Source organism: Lissotriton vulgaris, chromosome 6 (assembly GCF_964263255.1).
Source record: "Lissotriton vulgaris chromosome 6, aLisVul1.2, whole genome shotgun sequence".
NCBI classification, from domain to species: domain Eukaryota; kingdom Metazoa; phylum Chordata; class Amphibia; order Caudata; family Salamandridae; genus Lissotriton; species Lissotriton vulgaris.
Window position 1 is genome coordinate 1,725,829,808 of NC_141694.1, and position 27,020 is coordinate 1,725,856,827.

The following is a 27,020-nucleotide window of genomic DNA, read 5'->3' on the forward strand; positions in this document are numbered from 1 at the left end:
AATTACATTCATATGAATTGCATGAAACTCAAAGGCTCTACAGTTGAATTGTATAGATTTTCAAATACATTCCAAACTGAATCATATTTGTCCATGGATTTCTAAAGTGTTGTTGGTTACATACTTCTTGTATCTAGTTTTCTATTGTGTAGAGCTATTATAGTTTCACAACTTGAAAAGCCCTATTTTAGCTTCAAGTGAAGCTCAAAGGAGGAATTCTGTTTGATTTGAAGCACAATGTTTGAAATTAGTACCAAAGTAAATCAAAATGCACATGGAAAATGGGCTCTCTTGAGTCTAGAACTATATATCTGGTCTGTATGATATCAGTCTAGATAACGTTCAGATGAGGTTTATAGAATGAATGGTATATTTATTTACCCTTACTATATGCCAAACAAAGATAACTATTTTGAAGTCCTCAACTACCTACATCTAGGGCATATTCTGAAGACTGTTGCCCACAGTGATTCCTGGAGCTGCACATTAAGCTTTGATAACCAATGCTAATTTATTGTTTTCGTCCATCCATTCTGAATGGTTCTTACAAAATGTATAGAAAGGAGAAACTGTTACTATGCCTAACAAAATGTAGAAACAAGGGATGATAAAGGCAATAAATCCACGCTATTGACAAATTCATTAAGGAAAATACATAGCTATTACAATGGTTTTGCTTCCTTTTTGGAAGGACAAATAGCCAACTGCCAAAAATTTAATTAAATGATCTGATCTCTGACCCAAAAGTTTTAAATTCCTTTAAAAATCCACGACCTACCAATATAATATTTTGTTCATATATCAAATATCAGATGACCCCCACGTAGATTTATTGCAAGAAGTAACCCTTTTCTCAAGCCTGAATTTAAGGAGTCTCAACAGTGTGAAGAATGATGCTTGGTTCCAGTATGTCCCTTTATTTTATGACTGCTGATTGGGATGAAAAATTTATTGTGACAACATTCACTATATGGCCTCTTTTAAATGATCCATTTAATTGGTAAACAGCTTGTGTTTTTTTCTAATGGTTTTCCCCACAGTGTGGATTGCTACCTATCACCAATGTAAAGGAGTCCCATAATCTAAAAAATAAGAAATTTACTAGGTACATAACCACCGTAACTCAATTTATTATGTTTGGAATTTTGTTTGCAGATAAACGGAATGAAAAAATGAAGACTCAAATCAGACATATGATGGATGTTTCAAGGGTATGTATTTTGACAGTTTTTTCTATAAAACTATGTGATTAAACTGCTGTGTATGTACTAAAAGGTGGGTTAGTAAGGTAAGTACTTACCACTGACATCTGATAAACCCTACATACCATGAGATTTCAACCACCTTTGGAGTACTTTCTAGCATCCTTCTGTTGCCAATATAATGTTCTGTATGACGTTTAGTTTCAAATCATCTTTACAGCTATCTGTTTGCCTTCAATAGGTGAAGACAACATTAGCCATAGTTGAAGAGGATCGAGACCTTTTGAAGACCAAGCTAAATGATGAGATTTCTAACAGGCATGAACTAGAAGGTAGATTTTAAAGGGAATATTTTGGCTTAAAGTTCAGAAGCCATGCTCTCTGCTTAGTCCAAATAAGTGATGTATTTTTTTTTCACTGGTTCTCCTTTCAGAGCAAATCGAGAAACTTGAACATGGCACAGGCTCTTTGTCGACTGCAAAGGCTCGTCTAGAAAATGAGTGCAAGACTTTGCAACAGAAAGTGGAGATTTTGACTGAGCTCTACCAACAGAAGGAAATGGCACTGCAGAAGTAAATACTGTTTTTATTTCATAATTCTTTCGAATCACGTATGACATCCATACTTGATGCTCGATGTGGCTGACTTTCATACTTATGTTGGGACTCCCTCCTGCTTAATATGCTACAATAAGAACCCATACAAATTTATACTTCCATTCAGCTTGCTATGTTAATTGCAGTTTATTGACCACTCTTTATCGCAAATGTTAATTCCAGACAGAAGGCTGTCCTGACTTTGACAGAAGAAAAAAATAACCTCATAGCTTTGCCATTGATGCCAGCATCCTCTTTATCTGTATTTTCTAAATGTAATTTTATCAAATTTGCTTGTTCTGCAGGGCCTGAAGTGCCAATCGGAGCATCTTAAAATCTATTTGATGCCTGAAAGTTAGTTAGTTAATGTTTATCAAGCACAGAATGAGTGCCTAGATGTTTATCAGGCATGAAAATAAGCCTGGCCAATCAATCTGCAATATTTCATTCTCTCTAAATATGGATCTACTGTTATTTTAGAATAGATTGAGTATGAATATTCAAGTGTAGATATTATTCCTATCAAAAGCATCCACCTGTTGGTAATGTATATAAATGCCAAGATATTGTTCACCTAGCTGAGAATGGTAAGTTCTGACCTTACCTGATGTCTGTTTTTGCATAAAATGAATCCTGCCGTTTCACTGTTATGATGAGTGGATTTTGCCCCATCAGCTCTGGCCACTTGAATGGGATGACTGAGGGAATTTCCTTCTGTTAGAAGATCTCTGTTTTGAGCCACCAAATACCAGTATACTCCCCCATCCATCTGACATGGTCTTCAGTGTGTTTGCAAGTCTGTGATAAGCAGTCTCTTCCATGCTTCAGATGTGTGTCAACAGCATACATCTGTAATCCATTGTATATGCCTTGATCTCCTCAGCCAGAGATTTAACGCTTTCTGAACTGGGTAGAAGGAGGCTGTACCATAGGCATGTTAATCGTTATGGCACTACACAAAGTATAATAGGCGCTGCTTGGTAAAAAGGAGCAAGGTTCCCAACTCTTGAGACACTATGAGAATAAGCGACTCTTGACAGGGAATCTGACAGTCCAAGAAACAAATTATTCAATACCTGTGATCATTTATGTGTGTCAAATTAAAAATCTTAGTTTAAAAAAACTAGCCGTACATTGTCATTGATCCTCTTTACTGTTGTGAATTAGACATGTTAAGCACTTTTGTAAACAGAACTGTGAAACCCAAAATAAGAGACATGTCACTTGGCTTTTGGGTACCCAAATATATTGCACTTTAAAGAGGCAAAAAGAGTTACAACAACTTAAACTTCATCAGAATATGGATTGATAAAGTATCTTATCCTCTTGTTTGCTGTAGGATCCCTATATGTTGGCAACGAAGTCTTAAGATCCTTTTAATTTTCAGTCTTTTATGGTTTCCCTCACAAATACATTTCATTTGAGCAGTTTTTAGTTTCAAGTCAAGCTTACTCCTAGTCAGTTGAATTGAGTGAATACACTTAGTAGTTTTGACAGCTTTTCTTGACCACCATCAGCCACTAGATGGGGGAAATCTCCCCTCATTATGACTGCAACATTTGTGCCGGCCGGTTTTGACTTGGCTCACAGTATTGGCTGGTCGGTCTTCGTTTAGAGACACGCCACTTTACAAGTGAACAAGAAGCAACATCTTGGGGGACCTCAAATCCGTCTGAGACTTCCCATTCCTGAGAGATTTAGCTTTATTACTTCAGGATACTTAGGCCATTTGCTTGTTTCACATTTGAACCTTGTAGGATACTTCCTATCTTTCTGAGCTTGTGCAGGCACTTCGTCTCACTTTGTCATTCAATCTCTCCTACTTATCAGCTACGTATCAACACTTTTTTGTTTTGATACCAAAATAAAACCTGACATTCCATCTTCACTTAACTAATTAAATCTGTACCTCAACTAGTCCTTTCACCGGACTACATAAAGTGTCTTGATCATGGAATCCTTATGGGTAGCATATATCTGACCCTATTTCGAGCCTTAAGCAATCTTTATCTTGCCCCTTTCACAGGAAAGATCATTGTGCACATTACCACTGTCAACAAGTCTACTTTCATTAACTTCACGTCAAACATTTCCAAATATGACATCATAGGCAACTACTTGGTAGCCTAATATCACCTGCAGAGCACAGTTTCAAGCAATCACATTAATCCAGTCAGGCACATCAAGGTGAAATGCCGCCCCAATGCAAAGATTTAGGACATCACCTGTTAATTCCTACACCAGTATTCCTTGAAATCGGTTGAAGTACCACGGATCTGGAAATATTCATACTCTGGGCTCGAAAATTCCACTCGACCGCTCGCATAGTTGAGCTAAATTTAACAAGGTCGAGCTGTTTTTAGGTCCTACTCGCCCTTTCTTGCAAGTAGGAAAAACAAATCAACTTTTGTCCTCTGTCTGTGAAAACGGAGCAAATGTGACAAGATAACAAGATTTAAAGGCATTTTTTATTTCTCACAAAGTTAATGAGTAATAAAGATGCCTTTAAATCTTGTTGTCTTGTCACATTTGGTCCTCTTTCACAGACGGAGGTCAAGTAGGTTGCATTTAGGTCGAGGACATTTTTTAAGGTAGTAGTCCTGCAGGACTAGTACCATTTCTTTGATTTTTCGAGCCCTGATACTATTAGAGTGTTAACATATAGCTGTTGGATATAATGAGAAAACGGAAAGCCCTAGACTAGAGGAATCCAACTGAGATCTTTCAGCTTCCTTATGCGGGCTGAGGTCTAACCTGTTACGTATGACGGTCGTGAATCACTCACCGGGTCTTAATCATCCTTCTCAAACTAGAACTTGTATTGTGTTTCGCCAGAATGCTAGTATGTTCTACCATGTCAAGTGTAACAATCCATACAATAACTGTACAGCTAGCTTTCCTTAGTCCCCACATACAAAAGCTTTTTTATTTTAAATATCATCCAGTGCTTCCTCCCTCCAGTGCCCTGGAGCTGTCCAAAGGCTTTACTCTGGCAGCTGTTTGGAGCCATAGCTTCAATAAGTTTGGCGACTGTTGGGAATTGAGAGAGAGGTTTAATGTTGAAAAGGACATTAAGAGACAGATTGGATTTTTTTTTTTTTTAAATCCGGTTGCGATAACGAGTGTTTAAGGGTCACTGACTTCTCCTGATGGAGGTTTACTTTCCTGCAAGAGCAAAGATAGTAAAAATTTACAAATTTCTTTCAGGTGCGAGGGTCCATAGGAAATCTCAGATGTCTACCCTTACACAATCTCTTCTCCATATGGCTTTCTGTAACACTGTTAATAATCGCAATTCACAGGTTGCGTGAGGTATTTGCTGTTGGGCCCTAGGTCAGAGAGAGTCTGTTCTGATGCTATAATGTGCATCTACACTACACATTGAGGTTTTATATGTTTAGAGATCATAAATAGTTTAGCTTTTCATCAATGCATTAACCATCATTATAGCCATTGCATAGATACATGAATAAATAAATAAAATTGCGAAAAAACCTCAGAATATTACACAATTGATTTCAAATAAAACTATAGAAGTTTATTATTGTGTGATCATAGCTACACTACAAAGAGTGGCATTTTTTTACCTGTGTCAGAGACTAAAATCAAGGAAAAAGCATAAACGTCCCCTGAAAAGTTTGAAGCGATTGCATGTAATTTCAAAGAGCCACTCTTTATTTAGTGCATGCTGGTTAGCATCTTAAAGTACATAGTCCGCTCTCCTTCCATGCACTCCATGTGCACTGTGAGGTTGCAAATTGCAAGAAGATTTTCATCGACTATATGCAGAAAGCTTGGTAAAGGGTGTAACAATGTAATTAAAAAGGATTTAAGTCACTTGCTCCACAATAGCTAATATAACTCCTTGCTATCAGTCAGAACACTTACTTATGAGAAATGTACCTTTTCTGCTTTTCTAACCTTTTTTTGACAAGCAGATGTTCCTTTGTACATGCCATTTTATCTAAAGGCTAGTCAGATTTCTGTCACATCTGCTCTTTCTGCGTACTATTGCACTTTTCCTCGTTACCTCCCTCAGATCTGGAATAACCCTTGGTTGGTTCTGTACATCAATACCATCCACATAGCTGCTGGTGAGGACTCATCTTGAGAAGTTAAATACAAGTCCTGTGTTTTGTTCCTCATACCATGTCTGACCTATTTTACGTACACTTTTTAAGTCTCACATCTCTGGGATTTTGGTTCTTGCAGGAAGCTGACACAGGAGGAATATGAGCGCCAGGAGAAGGAGCAGAGACTCTGTGTGGCAGACGAAAAAGCTGGGCTGGCTACTGAAGAAGTCAAAGTTTACAAGTAAATCCAAGTTTGCTTATTTGGAGTAGTTGGTAATTTTGTTTAGTCTTCCATATTTACTTAGTTAGATATTGACACAAACGTGGTTGAAAAATCTTCCCAGCAAACATTTATCAATAATTGTGACATGCTTTTGCTTAATTTCTGACTAGGGTGACTAAAGATGGTGCTGTAATGTATCAAAATGAGCGTCACCTGATTACACAATCAAAAACCTTGTTTTAATTCTTTGTCCAAAAAGGAACGTTGCTAATTTTTTTATAACCTGTATCCGCAACGTTTGTCAATATTATGCACAGCATGAGAGGATAAAAATGCTTTGATGCTAACTTTGCTAAAATTATACCAAATTGAACCAAATGGTGAAATGTAGAAGCCATTTAGTTTACACATTGAAATTGATCTTCATCCTTTGTGACTCAGCTAGTGCTTTATGGTGAAATAACTTTGGATGTTAAGAGCTTCAAATGTATTCCAACCGTTCTACTCAAATATTTGCACTACATATTTTCCTAAATAGGGTATAGCCAAATTTAGATGTATTATTTTCATTTGTACGTTTGATATGCAGCATTTCCTAGGTAGCATGTACCCACCCCTGCTCTGCTTAAATATTTGACTGGTTTGAGCAGTGTTTGGGATTGTCAATATTCTGTTCGTAAGTTGCAAGGAGACGGCAGATTTTTGAAGAGTTTTCTGTGAGCGCAGGCAGGGTCCTATGCAGACTGTGTATTTCAAATGGAACAGTTACATTCATGATACATTGTCAGATTAAATTGAAAAAAAAAAGGTTCTGCTTAAATGGATTTGAGATATGCTTGCCAAATTACTGATGGACATATTTGTTTTCTTTTTAAATGTATGCTTTATAGAATTGTTCGTTTTTTAATTTTCCAGGCAAAGAATTCAGGAAATGGAAGAAGAGTTACAGAAAACTGAACGGTCCTACAAAAATCAGGTATTTGGAATTGGACCAGTTAAGTTGAGACAATGCTGTGCCTTTAACAGTTGCAGAAAATGACACATTTCCCCAATAGGTACGCAGTTAATAACTTAGGTTAAGAGCTTGTGTTAGTATATATTGTATCTGTACCCACTTTATGTAATGCCTTGAAATGTAAACGTCCTCTGTCTTGCAGAGTATAGGGAAAATCATCAGGTACATTTAGGTACGTCCAATGCCACAGCTATAGTTTTAAATCATGTATTCATCTTTTGTATTATCATGTCTGTGGCATACAGAGGATGACAAGCCTACTATTACAGCCACCATTACTTCCAAAAAATACACTGGGTGTGCAACTCCCCCATGTTTTATAAATAGCTTCTAGTAACATGAACATACCTGTAGTGGCTTTCACATCACATTTCAAGACTGAAAAACCTAGTACGGTAACCTTTATCCAGCCTCTTCTTCTGCATGTGACAATGTGGGGCTGATCATTCTAGGCAGCATAGCTGGTGGAACGGATGTTTTGTAGAGTTATCACTGTTATGTCCAGTCCTTTTTGTTTTTAAAGATTTCTGTTTTCATTTGTTATTCTTTAGGTGCTCTGATTCATAGTGAAGTGTTGATAGAATAGCAGGTTCAAACAGACAGAGTTGAATACTGTTTTATCATACTGCAATATCATGACTTGAGTCCCTATGTCAGTGTATCCTGATAAGGATGTTAACCATGTGTCGCACAGAAATATCTAAAGCAAAGCTTGCAGTTCAGGTGATCCAAAATATTCAACACCAATCTTATCTTCTCAGGTTAAGCTCACCAACTCATAAGTCACCTCTTAAAAAGCCACATCTAGCAAAGCAGACACTCAGGATTTCCCAATTGAGACTAAGATTTGTCTTTACAGTATTGCATGGCATTTTCTATCTGATTGAGAAGCTCATTGAAGAACCTAGCCACATGTTTAATAGGGCAGTATCAAAATCAATTGAGATAAGACTATTCCCAAGATTTGTGACTGGTGATTGCAGCAGGGAATGGACCTTGGTGGTAGACTGTAGAACACATCACTCGGCTTTTATAGGCCCCTTGAGCATTCGCCAAATTTATTTGACCAAGAGTTGACTTGCGCTTTAGTTGGCTTGAATTATCAGACCAATTACTATGGTGATTACGCTCATCAGTACTAGATGGCTGTCCTCACCATTAATTTGGGAATGCATTTAGAAATGTTTGATTGCCTAATCCAGCGTTTGCCGATAAATATTAATCTGTTGAGGTGAGAGCTGACTTATGAAGCACTCTGTGTTTCTTGAATTTGAACTAATCCCTTGCATTTAGTAGGACTGGGCCGCAAACATTTCCCTTGCCACTGAGTGGCTGGGAATTATGTCCAGTGCTCTCATAATGAGGCCCTCTGTAATGACTGTATCAATGATGCCCTCCTAATTTCCTAGTCTCCTATGGGCCTGCAGTCATAATTGAAAAACTTCCATGAGTTTTTACTATCCAATGGTCTGGAAATTAATCCTCTAAAGCCTCCCTACATGGTAATCAGGCCCCATAAGTCCTTTAGGAACACTGTGTCTTTGAATGACAGATTTTTAAAGCTCGTCTTTAGTTTAGAATATTTCGGCACAATACTGGGCAGTAGACTGTTGTGGTCCCCCCATATTAATAAGCTAAGGATAGTCCTTCAGCACCAAGCTTCAGCTATGTATAAAATACATCAGGCTTCCTACTCTAGAGCTTTAATCCCCGCTCTGGAAGTGTATAAGCTAAAGGCCCAATCAGCTGCACTCTTTGAAGCTGAAATTTGGGGGCATGTATTATTGTTTTTAATGTTGCTACATGCATACAAATTTTTTAGGGCCTTAGTTTCACAGCTAGGCATTGGTTGGACCGCAATTTATTTATTTATTTATTTATATTCTTATATAGCGCAGGACTCGACCCCCTGAGGGGTATCTCTGCGCTTGCGCTTTTACCAAAAAAGCCTAACCACGATCATAGACTGTGAGGGAATCAATATTTTAAAAGGCCGAAAATAAATATGTTTTTAGAGTCTTCCTAAAAGACTGAAGGTTGGTGATTTGTTTCAGAGTAGGGGGGAGTGAGTTCCATAAGATGGGGGATTTGTAAGAGAGAGCTCGACCTCCCTGCCTAGCTTTTCTAATCCTTGGAACCTGGAGCAGTTGCTGACTACTGGAGCGCAAAGTGCGTCCAGGACTGTAAGGTTGAATTTTTCATGCAGATATTTGGGTCCAGTGCCAAACAGACACTTATGTATTGTGCAGCAAATTTTGAATTTTACACGTTGCCTAACCGGCAACCAGTAGAGTTTGTCCAGGAGGGGACGTGAAGCAGTCCTTGGCTGAGCATTGAGAACAAGTCTCGCTGCAGTATTCTGGACCACTTGTAATCTTTGTAGTTGTTCCTCATTGGCCGAGATGAACAGGCCATTACAGTAGTCCAGCCTACTGATTATCAACGTCTGGACAAGTATTTTCCTGTAGTTATCAGGTAGCAATGGAAAGACACGTCGTAGCAGTCCGATGACACGGAAACAAGATCCTGCGACTTGATTTGTATGTTCTTTAAGCAAAAGTGCCTTATCGAGCCGCACACCGAGATTATTTACGGTCTGTTTGGGACTTGGTGCTGGTCCCAAATCCAGGGGCTACCATTCTGGAGACCACAGAAGCGTGGCCTTCCCGAACAGCATGACCTCCGTCTTGCCTACGTTGCACTGGAGGCAGTTTAAGGCCATCCAGTCCGATATTGCCCTCATTCCGTCCGCAAAGGCTTTTTGTATTGCGGGCGTGAGGGTCTGAAAGGGGAACAAAAGCTGAGTGTCGTCAGCATACGACACTGGGGTGAACTCATGTGCTCCTACAATGTCTGCCAAGGGGGCCACATACACATTGAAGAGTGTGGGGCTTAGACATGAGCCCTGTGGCACTCCCTTGGTGAGCTCCCTTGATATGGAATGATGGGAGCCCAATCTGACTCCTTGTAAGCGGCCCGAGAGAAAGCTCTCCAACCAGGACAGAGCCGCACCTCCTATGCCCACCTCCCTCAGGCGACCGAGAAGTATCTCATGTGACACCGTATCAAAGGCAGCGGATACATCTAACAGCACCAGAATCATGGAACCCCCTCCATCCAGTGACATCCTGATGTTATCGGTTACTGAGAGGTGGGCAGACTCGGTGCTGTGATTTGGCCTAAACCCGGATTGAGAAAAGTCTAGACCCTCCGCTGCCTCGATGTACCTGGACAGATGGGTGTTCACATGTCTCTCTGTCATTTTGCTAAGGAAAGGCAGGAGGGAGATGGGTCGGAGGTTTGAAAGGTCTGTCCATGGAAGTGCTGCGTTCTTTCGGATAGGGTTCACCACCGCTTTCTTCCACTCCGTGGACACATGTCCTTCCGTGAGAGAATGGTTTATTACTGCTTGGATGTGAGGTCCAAGCAAAGTGCTCAGGGAGGCAACCATTTTGGCAGGCAAGAAATCATCGGGAGACCCCGATTTTATGTGACTAATGAGGGAGGGAGGATCTAAGTCACTGACTGGTGGAAATGTCCTGAGTGAGATATCTCCGTGTATGGGCAGAGTAGAGGGGATAGAGATGTTGCTCTTTTGGCTGGGGGCCGTCATAATTTTATCATAAATCAAATTGATTTTATTTTCGAAAAACAAGGAAATTTCATCACATAAGGATTGGGAAAAATCATCTGGGCTTTCACATGATACTGGTTTTACAAACGCCTGTAGTATTTTATATTGTTCCTTGGAGGAATTACCCGCCTCTGCGAGTTGCTGAGTAAGGTTGTTCTTCCGTGCCAGTTTGATATTTTTATAGTAATTAGACTGGGCTTCATGATGTGCTTTCTTGCTTTCCTCTGTTAGCGTTTTCCTCCATATCTTTTCTATCTTCCTACACCCCTGCTTCTCTATTCTGAGTGCTTCAGTATACCATGCTTCCTGCTTGGAGGTGGGGTATTGTTTATGTAGCTTCAGAGGGGCTAGTTTATCAATTGCCTCTGTGAGAGAGTTGTTTAATTTGGATAATGCGGACTCCACATTATCCTTTTCTATAAAGATAGGCTGCTTCCATACCCTCTGCAGCTCCTCCACCGTTACTTTGTGCCACTGTCGACGCCAAATTGGCAGGAGAGTGTTCTTTTGAGAGGGTTTGTTCACTCCTAATAAAGAAAATTCCACTATAACGTGGTCAGACCAATTTATTTGAGCAGTGGGTTGACACCGTACTTTAGAGCAATTGGAGAAGAGCAAGTCTAAGGAGTGGCCTCCTTTGTGTGTGGGTCCGCTGTTCTGCAAATCTAAACCAAGGGTGGATAGGTCAGCAAGCAGATATTTGGTTTCTGGGTGTGCAGAAATGTCTGCATGAATATTAAAATCACCGAGAAGAATAAAATCTTCCTTTGCTTTAAAATGTGGAGCTAAAAACTCCAAAAGAGACAGAGAGAAGCCCAGGCTAGGTCCCGGTGGGCGATAGACTAAAGCTCCTTTCCGAAAGATTTTTGTGGCGGAATTAATTTTAAAAATCATTATTTCTGATTGTGGGCAGTACTTTTGTTCTAATATAGTAACCTTCAGGTGTTCTTTGTACATGATGGCTAGACCACCACCTATTTTTTCTGGGCGATCTAGATTTACAAACTTATATCCTAAGGGAACCCCTAGTGCTATAGCAGGGACGGTATGGGGTTTTAGCCAGGTTTCCGTTAGGAAACATAAGTCTGGTTGCAGTGTGTGTACCAGGTCCCATACTTCAAGTTGGTGTTTAGGCAGGGAACGGACGTTTAAGAGAAAACACTTTATCCCTTTTAATGGTGCTGCTTTCGCTTTATTTTCCTCGATATTGGAGCTAGCGTGGGATGCTTGAAAATGACAGTTGATACATGAAAAAGGGCCCTCTGGGCATGGCCAGGAGTCTCTGGTACATCCTTTCAGTGGAATTGTCCTTAAGTTTAATAAAGTTTGGGCAGAATACCTGGTATTGCGTGTCCCTGCAGATGGTTTGTCCATATGAATCGGGCCCATAGCCCTTAGCCCCGTCCAGTCGCAGACGGGTAGCTCTTTGGATGCTCTTCGGCGTGTCTTCGGCTGCGCGCAACCGCTGCGCGCCCGGTAGGGGGCGAGGGCTAAATAGCCCCTGAAGTAAAACCACTAGAGCGCTACCCGCTCCAGTGATTGCCGGAAGTACCTGGCTCTCACCTGCCCGCCCTCCGCACAACGGTACTAGTTACCCTGTCGGAACGGGGCGGACAGGAAGGAGAGTTGAGCCAAGGCTTCTCGCTGCCCTCAGGAAATAAGACTGCTTCCCCTCCTATTAGCTCAGGTAGGGGGAATCGGCGCGATGGCGCTCTATATAAGTATTAATTCTGGCGTGATAACAGTCAGCACAGAATGCGAATGCAAAGTTTAAAACTGGCCAATACACGTACAGTGAAATTAAAAAGGTTTACACAAACACCGCATAGAGCGCAATTTAGGCAACCTGGTCGAAGCAAGCGGGTCGGGGACACTGCCATCATTGCCTTACCGCCTGTGGAACCGTAAGAACTATGATGCAGTCTACACATCTACTATTGGTCCTATGAGTGATCGGCTGTCTTCAGTAAATTTGTCTTGCATTTAATGTTTATATTGCATTGTATCATATGCATTCTTTTAAAGAAACTAAATCTGAAATAAACTGTATCAACAACAGATTACTCTCTGTTAAGTGCTTTCAGTACATGATTCTCTAGCCTATCTCATCCAGACGTTTATGATCCTCAACGTGCATGTTGGTAATGGTGTTACCATCATGGTTTTGGTCCGTAAAAGGCTGGTTTTAAGATGGTTTAAAATCTGGTTCATCGGCAATGAAGGTACTAGCATCTTGAAGTCGCAGTCATGACCTTTTATGAACATACTGGTAGTTTCAGTTACTAAAGGCCTAAAGACAATGCCCATCCCTTAAAACATGTAAATGGGACAGTGTAAGTGGAGATATCCACCTTCTTTCCTTGCCATTGTCTGTTTCATTTTTTACATAACACTTCGCTATGATTTTACTATTATGAAAAGAATGCAGTAAATACAAGAATGCTGGAATAAGCAATAAAACACTCATCAATTATTCCTAATCATTTTAAAACCATATCAAGGTTCATATGCTGATACCGCAAGCCACTCTGTTTGCCATTTCACAACATTTAAAACTTGCAATGTTTCCTAATAAAGACTTCCTATTGCCCCTCTCCCCCCCCCCCCCCCCCCCCCCAACTAACAGCAACTCCACCACCCCACCCTAGCCCACCATCCCACATTTATAAACTTCTTGAGGCTGCCTTTCTCCACAGTTCTGTATATAAGGGCCAAATTACCTTAATTCAGAAAGCTTCTGATAGTGGGTAGTTGCTCACCAATGGTAAAGAGCTAATATAATGCATCATAAGCTCCACTTTCTTTAGTGGTTTGTTCTTTCAAAGCCATTTCTCACCAGAATGCACTTTGGGGAAGGTTGGCCTTTTTCCTTAACTATGAAAATAATTGTTTTGCCCTATACATCATTTAACGGATCAAAGTGTTCTGAATCATACCTCTTCACATAGTGGTTGTTGCACCGGCATGTAGTTGGATATATTCTGGATTCTGCACAATCGGAACCTCTATGGTGTTATCTGTAAGACTCAACACTTTTCAAACTATCTGGATTGTTACACAGTCCCACCGGATATCTCACATTGTCACCTTCTCAATGTTTCTTCTTAAAACTTTATCGGATACAGTCGGATATATCTGTAGTCTATGCATATCCTTATTTTAAATTGAGTTTCCCTATGATGTATACTTTGAGGAATATTGTGCCATCTTTGCCCCCTTGCACAGCTGCAGTTTCTTCCCCAGCTGTCTTTCGTTGCAGTTGGTATCCATTTCATGGCATAAAGGGTTTAAACTAGACCTTTTGTGCATTCAAACATGGTCCGATATTTTTCAAAGGCTATGAGTTATCTCATGGATGCAGCTTTGTTACTTAGTTGGAGTGCCCAATGTCACAGTTGAACATACTGGAGTCTTTCCTGTTCCATCACCCTAAAGGTCTGTTTACAGTCATAAAGGATTTAACACAATCCCTCACACAGCAGTTCATTAGTGCAGGATACTCTCCTAGTCACCAATTCACAGATCCCTTCCCTTAAAGGGCTTGTGTAAAGACCAGGTTTTAAGTAGAGCAGAGTAAAGGTGACCGAAAAGTGGTGAGGCTTCTCTAACCTCCACTTTGTCCCATTTTTCCAGAGCTGTTCTTTTTTTTCCAGCAATCACTTGCTTTGAACCAGAATGCCGAATCTCTCTTATTGGATTTTCTCTTATCTTGGAAGAAGATTGCTGAATTACAAACACCCACAAGTATACTCCTGCTAAGCTACAAACACTATGTTTACAGAAGTACTCCACTGGAAAAAATATACTTGTGAGAGAAATGTTGCATGTGTGAGTCGGGTGGAGGTGTCTACGCTTTTAATTTGTTTAGCTAAAAGTTAAATATATTTGAGGAGTCCGTTTTGCAAGTGTTTCCAGGATTGGAATGGCTGTGCAAAATGTCTGTGAATACAAGCAGACCTGCAAACCTGTAGATGTTACATGCATTTTGCATAGCTTGTACCAGTGCTCCTTTCCCTTACCTGTCCCACTCATAAATATACACTGGCAGAAATTCGGCCCCACTTGCATGTCTACCACTAATGTAGGTGCACTTAATCTTAAAATTCCACTTTTCCTGATTCTGTGAAGACGCAATTTTAAATCATGGATGTTTTAGTCACCTGACTAATTTGAGTTTGCAAAAACTTCAGCAAAGTGACATCAAGGTTATCCCTTACTGAGGTTAGTTTGAATTGAAGTGAACAGTCTTTGTTGAAGCTGAGAACAGGTCCTGTGCATACGCACGTGTGGTTGATGGTCCGATTGTGCGGAATGAGTTCTCTACTAATGCAGAGTAAATGATTGAAAAAGGAAGTGTAAGATTCAAGTTTCTTGTGAATAAAGTTTTTTATAAGTCAAACAATGGACAGTACAGTGAGGAGGTAGTCAGCCGACACGTGTTTCGTCACACCGTGAAGGAGATGTGACTCATCAGGGCTGTAGGGCTACAAAGAGGAGGAATCAAGTGGCTAGAGGAGCGGAGGAGAAAAACGATTCGTCCTCCTGGTACAAGAGGCGAAGAAACGCCAGGAAGTGATTGCCGTCTTACGCTTCCTTTTTCAATCATTTACTCTGCATTAGGAGAGAACTCAGTCTGCACAATCAGACCATCAACCACACGTGCGTGTGCACAGGACCTGTTCTCAGTCCAGTTGGTCTAGACCTGCCTAGACCACATTTAGGGGCCTTTTCTTCCGAAGGGTTTGTGTTCCCCTGTCCTGTTTTGCACCGCGTGCTTACTGCACACCATTCTCAGCTACAATATCATACTGCTTAGAGCGCCACTACTTCCTACTCCCTAACACAAACCCAGTCTCCAACCAGAAGTCTTTGTTGAGGCGATTGCAAGACGTGTGTGTAGCCTCCAATGAGGTCTTTCTTTGATTTGATTTTAAATAATGGTCATTGATATGCCAGTACTTATGTAGGGACATTATTGCAGTCCATGTATAAAGGATTCATAAGTATTTTGAAAAGCCTCATCTTAAATTAGTAATGATTGTTTGTAGTGAACTATAATACTTGCAAGCATATAGTATAACCATGTAAATGCCTAAAAAATGTTTGGTCACTTACTGAATTGGCTAAATGGTGTATCCAGATTTTCAAGACAAGTTAGTGTTCCTGAAACAGTTTGTTAGGAAATAGTGGGTACTCTGTTTCTTCATCCCTACTGCCCAACACTGTATTTATGTCTTACACTGTTAAGATGGTGGCAACTGCAAGTTTTTAAATTAACCCATCAGTTGTAGAATATTTTTTGGAATAGATTCCCAACCAGTTTCTCCTATCTGCGCAAAAGTGTACATATTCATTTCTTTAATGGACTTTTAATATTGTGCGCACTTTTTTTGTACCGTTCCTCTATTTTTATAACTGTTATTTTTTTTTATTATACAGATTGCTTCACATGAGAAGAAGGCTCACGACAATTGGGTATGTGTTTTTTTAGGCTCTAATTCCTTATTCGCCTAAACCGGTTTTGTTATTCTTATTACAGTTTCTGTTGATATCGCAATGAATAAAATATATATTATACACTAGACATAGATGCTGCTAAGAAAATTCGTTTTTTAGCAGTGTGGTTGGTAAAAAATCACTGTTTTATTATAAACACTGAGGCCAATACTAAGCCATCCGCTTTTTGGAGCTCTTTATGGACATTTTTTATTGTGGATTCAAAGAGCCAGTGTAGTGTATCGAACTCCACCCATCAGAAGTTTTCTTTAATCTAGTGGCTTGGTAAGTGTTGCTTGGGCCAAAACACATAGTAACATTAAAATTATCTATGGAAAGCCATATTATTAGAAATTGATTAGTGACTGGTTTTTATGATGGTTAAAAACAATGAGGGGACAAAATTATCTTTAGAGTTCAAATCGGTTGACCTGTTACTTGCCCTTGATGATCCCGTGGGATTCATCAGGACCAGCTCAAAGCCCTAATCTAGAATATAAAGCTATTTTATAGTGTTGATATTTGATATGCTTACATATCAGTGCAAAACAAAATCTCAGATAACTTGCATGAAATTCTGGGATAAGGTAGCCTAATGACAAATGCCGGCAGGCAGAAACCTCTGCATGCCGGCACCAACCTCTGCCTGCCAGCACCTCAACCCAAACCATGGACATTGTCAGCATACTGGTGAGGGAGTTGAGCTCACGCGTTCTTGAGGCTGGGTCATTTCTTATGGGGCCCTCCTCTTTTACCAAGGATTCCAGCCTGCGCGGCTGTTGGGGTGCTGAAGACTCTTAGTGCAGGGAGAGCAACACAGTCCCAGCATTGCGCCTTTTTGGGTGGGAGCAGGTACAGGTCCTCTTCTGACATCGGACCGCCTGCCGCCCGTTGGTAAATGATTGGCGAGGAGACAAGGCGATGAGCAAGATAGGTGGCTCAGCTGCTTCTCCTATTAGCCAGTCCCAGGCATCCTGTGGGGTTTCAAAGAAGTGTGATCTACCTTCATGGATAACATCAAGTCGTGTTGGTAACAGAAGCATGTAGGACATCTGGAGATCTCTGAGCTTCTGTTTGGCTGCCTCATACGATCTGCGTTGTGCTTGCCCCTCCCGCGTGTAGTCTGAAAGGATTCATATTATGGAATTTTGATAATGGAGATCTTGTTGGGCTCCAGCTTCTCTCAAGATACAGTCCCAGTCGTCGAAGTTGAGGAATTTTGCTATCATGAGTTGTCGCTGTGCACCCGGAAGAGGTTTAGGGGTAAGCAAAGAGGATGTGGCCTAATGGCTTGAGCAGTTGATCCTGAAGCTGGGGAACTGGGTTTGAGTCTTGGCGTGGGCGCTCAAGTTCCTGTGATTCTAGGCAAATCACTTAATCTTCAAGTGGCTAGTAAAATGAATGTGTCCGTTTGTAACACAACTGGTGCTCATGTAAAGCGCTCTAATACATTCGGGTCGAGTTTGCGCCATATAAAACTCCCAAAAATAAAAGCGACCTGTAGGCCGGCTTTACTACAAACAAGGAGTAAAGTTTGTCCTTCGGCATCCAGGATTTAAGCCAATCTTCCAAAAATACAGCCGGCTCGGAGCGCTCCATGTTTTCATAGAAACCCACAAAGCGCAAGTTATTGCGCCTGGATTGATTTTCGGCATCCTAGGTGTCATGATGGTCACCTGTGCGGGTGAGGAGGCAGGCCACTTTGGCATCATCCACGGTGGAGAGATGTCCCTCCGCTTTTGCAATACGACCAGTAGTGTTCCGTAGATCTTGGCAGATGAGACCTACATCTACGCCGACTTACCCAAACTTGGTTTCAACTACAGCCTATGAAGTATGGATGACTTTGAGAATCTTGTCCAAGCTGCCCTAGATTGTTGAGCCCTTGTGTGGCATCTCTCCTCCAACTTTAGTTGGAATCGTGAATTGATCAATATGCGGCTGGTAGGAGGCAGCTTTGTGAGCTTATGTTTCCCCATCTTATCAAGGAATAGTGCAGCGGTCCAGTCCAGAGCTCAGCCCACTTACCAGGAGTACATAGCATCACGAGCAGCCAAGCATTCATTCCTTCTTCCACGCCAGGCAGAAATGGGGTAACATCAAAGGAAGAGGCAGATCCCCAGAAGGAGCAGGTGCCCAATAATTCACTGCGTAACGAGTTGGTTAGCAATCCAGTGAAGAAGATCCCTGATGGGTTGTTCCACGCAGCCCCAGAAATTGAGGATTGAATGTTGCAATATTAGGGCAGTTAACCCAATCCTCAGAATCCACTGGAGAAGAGAGAGAGAGAGCGAGCCCCGGGCCCCACGGAGATCCTGGGCCACGGGGTAACAGACCCTCCACAGCTCTAAATCAGGTCGCTCAGGCAGACACTTCACAGTAGGGCGTCGGCAATCCTGCCCTTAGGAACCGGATTCACCACAAGCAGTCAGGAGAGACCTACTGCAGGCCGTAGCGAACCAGAAGCTGCAGCTCCTCTGCCTCAGATCATACGCCCCTAGGAGTGAAGGCAGAGAAGGGTGCAGTGTCTATGGCAGCAGCAGTAGTGGGCAGGAGAATTAGTTATACTTTAGGGCACGCCCGTATCCCCGCATCCGGTTTCTCGGGAGGTCTGTGCAGCCCGGTGCATTCAATGAAGGCCATCTCTCACCGGTGGATGGCAGATCGAGGGATCGGCAATTGCATCTTGGCAAGAGCCCGAGTTAGGTCACGCATCTCTCGCTGATGGTGGCAGTCTGTAAGGAGCAGCCCCGGGTGCACTAGGCCCACACACGCTTCTCCACCTAGGCTGCAGTCACTCACGTGGGACTTGTGTGCAGTGTAGCAGCAGTGCAATCAGGACTTCCTCGGCCCCATGTCTCGTCACAGGTTATGGCTTCCTATCCCCTGGTTTTCCGTGTCCGTTCGCGGTAACGGCAGATCAGGGCCAGAGCCGCCATATTGCGGGATGCAACTGCCCGCAGCGCTAAAGTCAGGAATCTCTGCACTGTACGTGACAACTAATGGCTCCAACTAGTGGAGGCAGCTGTGAGGGACAGTCACAGCACTCTGCTCGCTCAGATGATGTCGGGGTCTGCTGTCATTGATGGCAGAGGAAGGAGGGGTCCTGAGCACTCTTTGAGTGCGACTACCATCTTGACGCCTCAAGCCACACCTCCGTGCCCCATCAACTTAACCCTTGCACGCACACTGCTGCCCCGCCCCCCCTTTCACGGCGCGAGGCAATAATCTTAATGTCCATTGACTGGCCACCACAGCGGTCTTATTGTAAACACCACAGCTTTGTAAAATTAGCCCTTTCACACGTCATAGATTAGAAGGAAGACATATTGCCTAATTGCTACATCATTGACACACACACACATTTTACTGCTCTTCTGTGATCCCCATTACCAAACAAAATTAAAGCACTAAGCCTACGATCTCATACATGCTCTTAAAGCAAAGGCTTCCCATCTAAACTAGCTTTTTCCCTGCGACTGCTAATCAATACTTCCACAAAGCAGACATCCATTTTCCTTGCAGCGCTCAAACTACTTATCTGATAATGAGCAGCAATGAAGAAGTAAGGTGGATGCCTGTTCTGTGATTCTAAAGAGTTTGCATGTTCTTAAGGTTCTGAAAATTTCTAATGTGTTTGCTGTTACATAGGAACAGTAAAAGAGGATGATATAATAACGGCCTCCATGCCGTGCCATAAAGTTTAAGACCAATGAAAAGAGACAGGCAGATGCATTGTTGAGAAACTTCTCATATGATTTCTTTCTTGTAGTTAATTGCACGGAGCGCGGAAAGGACTTTGTCTGAAGAGAAGAGGGAGTCGGCCAACCTGCGACAAAAGTAGGTACATAGTTATTTTCAAAACATCCTTGCTCGTTGTAATGGCTTTTGGATATTGACCATGGGTGTTTTATCAGCTTCAAAGACCTTTCTTTTGTCTAGTCATGGTAATGTAGGTGTGTGAAAATGTATTTTGAAGAGAAATATGCCCTACTCACTCAAGGGACTTAACAATGCACCGGGGAAAATAATATAGAAAGGACAACATTGGTATCTCTGGAATTTCATGAGCTCCGAAGCATTTGCCAAAGTGCCCCGGATTCTGTTTACAGAATTTAAGAATTTCCTTATCTTCCAATTTATGGAGAAGAACCCTCGTGAATGAGCTGTGCCAACTCTTAATATCAAAGGATTATCATATGACGTTTGCAGAAGTTGGCCTATAAACAGTCAATCACCAAACTGGACATACGTTTAGAAGCCATAATGGCCACTTGCAGTTAACCATTAAAAATCATGTGGTGGGTGAGGGGGATTGGTAATCTCAAGGAGTCATATGCACATAGTGTGTCCCTATGGATTCCTCAAAAGATGTTTTCTTTTAAAAGTATCTTTTGTGTCCTTAGATTCTAACAAAATTGTTCACCAGTAAAGGCAAATTATCTCTTATGCTAGTTATTCTAAAAGTACAGACTGATATAGTGGAGCTCCTCCTTCGGGGTGAGCATTCCATTGTTTGGTGAAGGATGAGACCTTGGCATTTTTTATTTTAGGAAGTTGAACAGTCCAAGAAAGGAAGCATCAGCAAGATATAGCCCAAAGACAGACAAGATTCAGCTTACTAGTGATCGGGTTATCTGAAACTTTACTGGTGATGTAGGAAGCTCGGCCTCTCTAAAAGGAAGCTGCAGGCTCTGGCTAGGAAACAAGGCCAGCTGAACCAACAAGTGGGCTCAGGCCTTGCGATGCTCGGGTATGAGGGGACACCTTTGGTCCTCTTCTCCAAGGTCCAGTGGTGCCGGGTGCAGAGTTGACTTTGGCCGTCGGATTTCTGTTACCGAAACAGTCCCAGTCGAGGGGGGGTGCGGGCAGAGGCTGCTGGAGTTGTCGGGGGGTCCGGGAGGGGTGAAGCCACAATAGACTAGAGGGCTTGGCGGTCTTGTTGACACTGGTGGCCCAATTAAACTCTGCCCGGAGGCGACAGGTGCAATCGGTGCTTCAGGTGTCTTTTCTTTTAGAGTTTCTTAAGAACAGTTCCGCTGTCACAGGTGGTCTGGAGTCTTTTTCGGAGGCAGGCAGTGCTCCCAGGTTTCTGAGTCAACAGCTGCAGAATGAGTCTGCTTTGGCGGTGTTTTCAATGAATTCTGCAGACAGGTCGGCGGGGCTGGGGAAAAGTCAGGTGCTCTCTTCAGTCATCTTCTGTTTTTGTGGCTCTTCGGTGTGCCCTCTCTTCTTAGGTCATCAAGATCTGCTTCTCTGGTGCCAGGGGCTAACTGAACTTAGGGGCGTTAGGAGTGTAGGGTACCAGCGAATGCACTAATGACCCTTCAGTCGTCTTCTGATTTTGTGGCTCTTCGGTGTGTCCTCTCTTCTTAGGTCATCAAGATCTGCTTCTCTGGTGCCAGGGACTCTCCTATACATTGAAGTTAGAGGCGTTAGGGGAGTATAGGGTAGTAGCCAATGTGCTACTGACTCTTGGGGTCACTATGAACCCTTTATGACCACTTCTTGTGGGAAATGGGCATAACCCTGTCCAGGAGTACTCAAAGATGGCTGCCTCTGAAATGTCATGTCCACCTTGCAGTTAGCCCATCTTAGGGGTGGTACTAGCTTGGGGGTGCCACGTCTACCTGACAAGCAAATTTTCTGCCTGTCCAGGCTCCAAGTGGGTTCTCCTGTGAGGGTCACCAGATTCGCATTCCAAATGCGGCAGCTCTTTTGAAGCTCACCAGCCGAAGTAGTCAAGTCAAGTCAGAGAATTTATATAGCGCACTACATACCCAGAGGGTCTCAAGGCGCTTAGGGAGGGGAGGAGGATTACTTGTCAAATATCCACGTTTTAAGTTGCTTTCTGAATGCTAGGTGGTTCTGGGTAAGGCGAAGGTAAGTGGGGAGTGAGTTCCATGTTTTAGCAGCCAGGTATGAGAAGGATCTGCCTCCCATGGTGGTCTTGATGATGCGAGGTACAGTGGCGAGGGCCTGGCTGGAAGAGCGTAGTTGGCGGGAGGGGGTGTAGAAGGACAGTCGTGAGTTGAGGCATTCTGGTCCGATGTCGTAGAGAGATTTGTGTGCGTGGGTTAGCAGTCGGAAAGTGATCCTCTTATTGACGGGTAGCCAGTGGAGGTCTTTCAGGTGGCCAGAGATGTGTTCGTTGCGCGGGATGTCTAATATGATCCTGGCTGAGGCGTTTTGGATTCGTTGGAGTTTCTTCTGGAGTTTAGCGGTAGTGCCTGCGTAGAGGGTGTTTCCGTAGTCCAGTCGGCTCGTGACCAGAGCATGGGTGACTGTTTTTCTGGTTTCGGTGGGGATCCAGCGAAATGTTTTTTTGAGCATGCGGAGAATGTTGAAGCAGGATGAGGATACGGCGCTGACTTGTCTGTTCATTGAGAGTGAAGAGTCCAGGATAACGCCTAGGTTCCGTGCGTGGTCTGTCGGGATGGGTGCTTTTCCAAGGGCTTCCTGCCACCAAGAGTCGTCCCATGCAGAGGGGGATGTACCTAGGATGAGGACTTCTGTTTTATCTGAGTTCAGTTTCAGACGGCTGTGTTTCATCCATTCAGCAACTTCTTTCATTCCTTCGTGTAGGTTAGTTTTGGCGGTGCTGGGGTCATTGGTGAGAGAAAGGATCAGTTGAGTGTCATCCGCGTAAGAGATGATGTTGAGGTTGTGATGGCGGGCGATGGCCGCGAGGGGGCTCATGTATACGTTGAAAAGGGTGGGGCTGAGTGAAGATCCTTGTGGTACGCCGCAGATGACTTCAGTGGCCTCTGACTTGAATGGTGGGAGGCGGACTTTCTGGGTTCTTCCGGAGAGGAACGAGGTGATCCATTCCAGTGCTTTTCCTTGTATTCCGATGTTTCTGAGGCGTTGTAAAAGGGTGTTGTGGCAGACTGTGTCGAAGGCTGCAGAGAGGTCGAGGAGGATGAGGGCGACTGTGTCTCCATTGTCCAGTAGAGTTCGAATGTCGTCTGTTGCTGCGATGAGGGCGGTCTCAGTGCTGTGTTTAGCTCGGAAGCCAGATTGTGAGGAGTCGAGGGATTTGTTGGCTTCGAGGAAAGCGGCGATCTGGTTGTTGACGGCTTTCTCGATTACTTTGGCCGGGAATGGAAGGAGCGAGATGGGGCGGTAATTTTTGAGTTCGGTGGGGTCCGCTGTGGGTTTTTTCAGAAGGGCGGTGAGTTCAGCGTGTTTCCAGCTTTCCGGGAAGGTGGCGGAGTTGAAGGAGCAGTTGATGACATCTCGGAGGTGCGGTGCTATGACGGAGTCTGCTTTGTTGAAGATGTGGTGAGGACATGGGTCTGTGGGGGATCCTGAGTGGATGGAGTTCATCAGGCGGATGGTGTCCTCAGTGGAGATTGGGTTCCACTCGTTGAGGGTGTTCAAGGGGGGAGAATGTTCAGCATATGGTTGGGTGGGTTGGTCTCCGGGTTGGTTGTCGAAGCTGTTGTGGATGTCTGCAATTTTGTTGTGGAAGAATGAGGCTAGGGAGTCGCAGAGGGCTTGAGAGGGGTGATGTCGTTGGAGTTGGCCGAGGGATTGGTAAATTCCTTGACGATGTTGAAAAGTTCCTTGCTGTTGTGGGCGTTGTTGTCAAGTCGATCCTTGAATGCTGTTTTCTTGGCCTTTCGGATTAGTTGGTGGTGTGTGCGGGTGGCGTTTTTGAAGGCGTCCTTGGTGGTAGTGGTTGGGTCTTTTTTCCAGACCTTCTCAAGGGAGCGGCAGAGTTTCTTGGACTTTTTAAGATCATCGTTGAACCATGAGGCCTTCTTGCTGCCAGGTTTGTTTTGACGTTTTTTCAGTGGTGCTAAGGTGTCGGCGGTGTTGGATAACCATAGGGTGAAGTTGGCGGCGGCTTGGTCTGGGTTAGAAGAGTGGGCTGGGGTGTTTAGAAGGAGCGATGAGGAGATCTGGTCAATGGTGATTTTGTTCCAGTTTCTTTGCAGAGTTGGTTGGAGGTGGTTGATGGGTTTTGGCTTGTTGTAGGTGAAGTGAACGCAGCTGTGGTCAGTCCAGAGGAGATCCGTAGTGTGGCTGAAGGAGACATGATTGCTGGAGGTGAAGATGGGGTCGAGTGTGTGACCTGCGATGTGGGTGGGGGAAGTGACCAGTTGTTTAAGTCCGAGGTTGGCGAGGTAGTCCAAGAGGGTGGTGGTGTTGCGGTCGTTGATTTTTTCAAGGTGAAAGTTGAGGTCTCCCAGAAGGATGTAGTCTTTGGAGGGGAGCGCGTGTGGAGTGATGAAGTCCGTGATGTCTTCACTGAATTTTGCACGGGGTCCTGGTGGTCTGTAGAGGAGGGTGCCTCTGAGTGTGGTCTTGGGGTCGATGTGGATCTGGAAGTCAAGGTGTTCGGAGTTGGCGAGGTTGGCGTCAGAGCTGGTTGAGATGCGGATTGATTTTTTATGGACGATAGCGATTCCTCCTCCTGTGTGGCCGGTGCGGTCCTTGCGTGTGATCTTATAGTCTTCAGGGATGGCGATGGTGATGTCTGGGGCGGAGGAAGCGTTCATCCATGTTTCTGTTAGGAAGGCGACGTCTGGAGAGATGGTGTCTAGTAGGTTCCATAGGTCAATGGCGTGCCTGTGGACCGATCGGGTGTTGAGCAGGATGCATTGTAGGTGGTTGGGGTCGGGAATCTGAGGTGTGATCGTAGCGGAGTTGGTGACGGTAGCAGGTTGTCCTTTGGGATGTGATGTTAAACCCTCTTCCCTGGTATGCTTTTGTTCCTGACATCAGAGCAAAATGCTCTCCAATTAGGAGGTCAGAAACTTGTCTCAGGTGGCAGGCTGGCAGAATCCAGTTAGCAGGCTGGTAGGTTTTCAGGGGACACCTCTACTGTGTCCTCTGAGTACATGTTTTGATAAATCCAACACTGGCATCAGTGTGGGTTTATCAAGATGAGATGTTTGGTGTCAAATATTCCTGTTTTCAGTGAAACCATCATGTGGCTGGGGAACTCCTTTTCAATTGTGTCCAGTACGTGGCTAAAAGTGGCTTCCCTTTTCACTTGACTGGCAGCAAAAGGGCTGACCAGCACAGGGGTATATCTGCTCATGCAGATATGTCCTCCCAGCTTATATTAACCCCTAGGGCTGTCAGGCCTGCTGTTGGGGTGACTTACAAATATTCTATGCAGTGGGTGGCAACATGGCACTCATGGACGTGCGACATGTTGTGTTTTCACATTTGTCTGCACCAAGACACGCAGCCCACAATGACAGTTGTGCATGTGCTTGGTGAGGGATCCCTTAGGGTGGCACAATTCGTGCTGCAGCCCTTATGGGCCCTGTTCAGTTCCTCAGGCCCTAGGTACTAGGGTACCATTTACCAAGGATTTACAGAGGCTGCTAAAGGTTTTGCCAGTTGGGGAACAACTGTACATTTTTAGGGAAAGAACACTGGTTCTGGGGACCTGGTGAGCCGGAACCCGGTACACTTCAGTCAAAGTTGCATCAAATACCAGGCAGAAAGTGGGGAGGTACTGCAACAAGAACCCAGCTCCCTACACCTCTCATTTGGTTTCTTCTCAAATGCTTAGAGTTCTTTTCCAGCTTCATTTGTAAGCCAAAGAGAAACTTGTGAAGTACTGGTGGAGGAGTGGATGGAAGTAAAAAGTGCTCCGCATCTTTCAGAAAGCTCTTTAAATCTCAGAAACCAAACCTGACTGAGACTAGATGAAGGCCCATTTTAACCTTTGCCTTACACTCAGTTGGTCCCTTGGAGTACTATCTCTGTTCTGCATCTTGTACTGCATACATGATCCTAGCGAAGCAATTTATTAATATTTTAGTGGTATAGAAAACCAATTGTTTAGTTGATATTAATTTGACTCTTCCCCGCTTCTGCTGCTTTTGGTCATTGCAAACTGGGAATGTAACCTGCAGGGGTGGGGAATTTTCAAAATAATCTACGTGTCTAAGGGACAAAATGCCACTGAGGTCTATATGTCCTGTAAAATCCACTTATACCCACCTACTCCCGTCCCACATCAAACATAAGGGCTCCAGCTGTCTATATTTATCTGTAAAAATCTGTAAAAATGGAAAGCAGGGAGCCTTAATTAAAAAGAAAAAGTTAGTTTGGTTGAAATAAAATATTTGCCTAAGATCAATTTAAGCATGGAAGCTATTGTTTTAAATGTATCAAGCCAGGACACAGAGTATCTAAATAGTTCCGGACTGTCAAGAATTCTGCAGCATCACAAATAGCAGATAACTACTGTAAATAAACTCTGCACTCGAGCAGGATTTTGCACAGTCACATATATTGCAACCAGTACTTACTCACTGTTTAAAAAAAAAAAATCATGATCACTAATAATGAACATCTGTCGCCAACAAGCCACACCTATCCAGAATACTGGACTATCCCTGAGCATGTAGACATATCACAAATAACGGACAGTCATCACAAACATATGATTCAAGTAAGACTGTAGAGATACAATGACCAAAAGAATCCTGAACTATGATTAAATAATATAACGTGAACGTGCATTTGCAGAGCTATTTGAGGCAGAACTGAAGTGCATTGCAGAGCTATTCATAGAGGTCCAGGCCCCCTTTTTCACACAAGCACAGTCAGTCAGACTGATCTAGTTATGGTCATTGTCAGAGCTCTGCATATCTATTTGTATAAAGTAGCACATTTCAAATGAACACACCACCAGATTTGAACTCCTGCCAAGACGTGAAATCAGCATTTTCTCTTCTTCTTTAATGCTAGTACCCTTCATATCTCCCTCACCACCTCCCGATTTCACTTGTTTCTAATATTCCTGCCAA

At 43.3% G+C, this 27,020-nt stretch overlaps 1 protein-coding gene across 2 annotated transcripts in view; it reads left to right on the forward strand.

Annotated features, from left to right (window-relative positions):
- Positions 1-27,020, forward strand: part of MIA3 (MIA SH3 domain ER export factor 3) — a 340,580-nt gene that overhangs the window by 262,470 nt on the left and 51,090 nt on the right. For both annotated transcript variants that reach the window (XM_086927939.1, XM_086927940.1), the window contains exons 17-23: positions 1,156-1,211; positions 1,444-1,534; positions 1,636-1,774; positions 6,011-6,112; positions 7,010-7,070; positions 16,183-16,218; positions 20,012-20,079. In XM_086927939.1, coding sequence (XP_086784065.1) covers positions 1,156-1,211; positions 1,444-1,534; positions 1,636-1,774; positions 6,011-6,112; positions 7,010-7,070; positions 16,183-16,218; positions 20,012-20,079 — 553 coding nt within the window. The remainder of the gene's footprint in view (positions 1-1,155; positions 1,212-1,443; positions 1,535-1,635; positions 1,775-6,010; positions 6,113-7,009; positions 7,071-16,182; positions 16,219-20,011; positions 20,080-27,020) is intronic.